General features: G+C 39.8%; 1 protein-coding gene across 1 annotated transcript; it reads left to right on the plus strand.

Annotated features, from left to right (window-relative positions):
- Adat1 (Adenosine deaminase, tRNA-specific 1) lies at positions 1-2,242 on the plus strand. The gene is made up of 2 exons (XM_089641609.1): positions 1-1,548; positions 1,882-2,242. Exons 1-2 carry the CDS (start codon positions 98-100, stop codon positions 2,168-2,170), a joined length of 1,740 nt encoding a protein of 579 aa, XP_089497735.1. The 5' UTR covers positions 1-97; the 3' UTR covers positions 2,171-2,242.
- Positions 2,243-4,098: the final 1,856 nt, after the last annotated feature.

Consider the following 4,098-nt stretch of genomic DNA (forward strand, 5'->3'; position numbering starts at 1 on the left):
GATATTTATGTTAAATTATTTTCTCACGCACGGTTAAGTAAATTATTTGGTATGAAATATTTTCCTTTCATTGCTGTAAGTGTTATTTACCTAAATAATGGATTGTAGCAATTTCCCTGAGAGCATTGCAGCTCTCTGCTATGACTTCTTTAGTAATTTGCCTAAAACCGGTAAGCCGAAACAGGATGAATGGACAGTGCTTAGTTGTATTGTCAAGTCGTCACCCGAATTAGAACTTGAAGTTGTTTCTCTGGGTACCGGCTCCAAATGTATTGGCATTCAGAAAATGAGCCCAAGGGGTGACATATTAAACGATAGCCATGCCGAGATAATGGCTCGCCGTGGTTTCTTGAGATATCTTTACGAGCAAATTGGTCTGGCTTTTAAGTTAAAGACGTCTATTTTTAACATTGGTAGTGACCAGAAATGCGCGTTGAAGCCTGGTGTATGCTTTCATTTGTTTTCGTCGCACAGTCCTTGCGGTGATGGCTCGATTGTGGAAGATAAGAATGGATTGCAGTTTGCTGGCGGTTTGTATTTACACGCTGTTGAAATTGGGCCTATCAAACAATTGAAAAATAACATCACACATGATAAAATGTTGATAAAGGAACATTCTAAGAGAATCAGACCGTTTATTGAAAGTCAAGAGTCAAAAAAATATGATTGCAGACCGCCCAAGAAGGCCAAATCTGATAACAATAAATATGTCTCAAGTCAAGATTCTCATAACGTTGATTCAGACGCACTTCCAATGTCCATGACCTTTGACACGATTGTTCATGTGAACCCGATACCTACCGAAGAGGATTATTCCGAAATTTGTTCATTTTCATCTTCACCCAACATTGATTTTGACCAAAAACTGCCTAAAGTGTTTTCTTTTGAATCCAACACAGTTGACAAAATAACAAATCCTCACGAAAACGCCAAAATAGATAAACTTTCTACAACAGTTGAATTAATTGCCGATATGAATCCGATCCCCACCAGTAAAGACATTTCCGAAGACTGTCAATTTTCATATTTAACTACTGACCTTTGTTATGACAAAAGTTCTCAACTGCCTAGAAACTCTATTCCTGATTTTTTTTCAAAAATTGGTTCTAATACAGTTAATGAAATTCAAAAACAAAATGAAGACAGCATGCTTGGTCGTGTCAGGACAAAACCAGGCAAAGGCGATCCGACTGCATCTTTATCATGTTCAGACAAAATAGCTCGCTGGCTCCGGGTTGGCATTCAGGGAGCTCTTTTGTCACTATTTCTGGATGAACCTATACACTTGGACTCCATTATAGTTGGCGGAGGATGTCCATTCTCAAAAGGCGCATTGTATAGAGCTCTTGTCGACAGATCTTTCAATGTTCCATACACAAATCAATGGAAGGTGTTGGAGTATACTAAACCAGTTGCTTGTGACGACTGTAACTTGGACTTGCTGAAGGTACCTATTGTGGAGCAGTCTACAGCTGTGTTTGAATTTTCCAAGCAGGAAGGGAAAACGCCAAGCTCAGCAAGCATCGTTTGGAGTAAAGTTGAGTACCTGTAAGTAGAACACGTTTCTTTATTGAACAATTGAATTCAATAGCCCTTGTAAGTGTTTTCAAATACATATGATTGGATGCTTATATACGCTGTTATAACATTTAATGTAAATTTAACTGTTTGGTCGACTGCTCAATAGCGTTTGTTTCCCACTGTGGCATGACGGATTTAAACCTCTGCCAAATAAGTCCTTCATCAAGGATCGTTTTCTCACTATAGTGATGTTAGTCAGAGGAATTAAAATATTGATGGTGTATTTGTAATCTTGTGTGTTGCATTTCTTGGAGCGACGTATTTATTCAGTTCAAATATTAAACCTAGATTTTTTTACAGACCATTGGAAATTGCAGTTTCTGGAAAGAAGCAAGGGACTACCAAGAAAAATGAAAATAAACTCTGTTCATCTCTCCAAATAAGCAAATTCCATTTATTTAAATGCTTTCTGGACATCATAACATCGCTGGACTTTCCCGATAAGAGAGTCGTTCTTCCCGAGAAAATGACTTACAAAAATATCAAAGGAATGTCCGAAAGATACAACCGAAAATGGGATTATGTGAAAGATAATTTTTTTAATGTTTGGTCAGATAAACCTGATCTTCTTACATTTTCAATTGACTAAAAATTTTGTCCATTAGTTAAAAATTAGTCCAAAAATATATTTTTATTAATTTATAGTTAGCAACTTTTAGCTTGAGCCTTTCATTTTAATATAAATAATTGCAACATTGAATATAATAACTAATATTCAAACAATGGAAAATAAGCAAAATGTTAATTGAATACTTCATGTTCATTCTTTCACATATGTTTTGCAGGTTCGGAAATATTTCAAAATACTTTTAATTGTAATATTTTTAAAATTAATAAAGAGATTTCAATAAATAAAACACTATTTTTATATTGTTATCATATTATTACGAAATAATATTTATGATGCTTTATTCCTAATGAAAGAACTTATTTCGGGCACACTATACACAAAAGGTAATTTTAATATTGAAGATAACGTTAGCGTTTCTTAAACGAAATCGTTTAAAAATCGCCAATATAATTTCTCATTAAGCTCTTGCAAAAATAAATAAAAATTTACTAAAGATTTTTTTTTCATAAATACATTAAGAAGCAAAGTTTCAAATAAGGAGAGCTATCTACTAGCTGACATGTACCTGGCGTTGTTGGGGGTTATCCTTAGGAGATAGACATATACCATCGCAGACTAGCTGACATGTACCCGGCGTTGCTGCTGGTTATCCTTAGGAGATAGACATATACCATCGCAGACTAGCTGACGTGAACCCGGCGTTGCTGCTGGTTATCCTTAGGAGATAGACATATACCATCGCAGACTAGCTGACGTGTACCCGGCGTTGCTGCTGGTTATCCTTAGGAGATAGACATATACCATCGCAGACTAGCTGACGTGTACCCGGCGTTGCTGCTGGTTATCCTTAGGAGATAGACATATACCATCGCAGACTAGCTGACGTGTACCCGGCGTTGCTGCTGGTTATCCTTAGGAGATAGACATATACCATCGCAGACTAGCTGACGTGTACCTGGCGTTGCTGCTGGTTATCCTTAGGAGATAGACATATACCATCGCAGACTAGCTGACGTGTACCCGGCGTTGCTGCTGGTTATCCTTAGGAGATAGACATATACCATCGCAGACTAGCTGACGTGTACCCGGCGTTGCTGCTGGTTATCCTTAGGAGATAGACATATACCATCGCAGACTAGCTGACGTGTACCTGGCGTTGCTGCTGGTTATCCTTAGGAGATAGACATATACCATCGCAGACTAGCTGACGTGTACCCGGCGTTGCTGCTGGTTATCCTTAGGAGATAGACATATACCATCGCAGACTAGCTGACGTGTACCCGGCGTTGCTGCTGGTTATCCTTAGGAGATAGACATATACCATCGCAGACTAGCTGACGTGTACCCGGCGTTGCTGCTGGTTATCCTTAGGAGATAGACATATACCATCGCAGACTAGCTGACGTGTACCCGGCGTTGCTGCTGGTTATCCTTAGGAGATAGACATATACCATCGCAGACTAGCTGACGTGTACCTGGCGTTGCTGCTGGTTATCCTTAGGAGATAGACATATACCATCGCAGACTAGCTGACGTGTACCCGGCGTTGCTGCTGGTTATCCTTAGGAGATAGACATATACCATCGCAGACTAGCTGACGTGTACCCGGCGTTGCTGCTGGTTATCCTTAGGAGATAGACATATACCATCGCAGACTAGCTGACATGTACCCGGCGTTGCTGCTGGTTATCCTTAGGAGATAGACATATACCATCGCAGACTAGCTGACGTGTACCCGGCGTTGCTGCTGGTTATCCTTAGGAGATAGACATATACCATCGCAGACTAGCTGACGTGTACCCGGCGTTGGGGGTTATCCTTAGGAGATAGACATATACCATCGCAGACTAGCTGACGTGTACCCGGCGTTGCTGCTGGTTATCCTTAGGAGATAGACATATACCATCGCAGACTAGCTGACGTGTACCCGGCGTTGCTGCTGGTTA

The sequence above is a fragment of the Hesperophylax consimilis genome, chromosome 17, assembly GCF_061612785.1.
Source record: "Hesperophylax consimilis isolate HC1 chromosome 17, BYU_Hcon_1.0, whole genome shotgun sequence".
Lineage (NCBI taxonomy): Eukaryota > Metazoa > Arthropoda > Insecta > Trichoptera > Limnephilidae > Hesperophylax > Hesperophylax consimilis.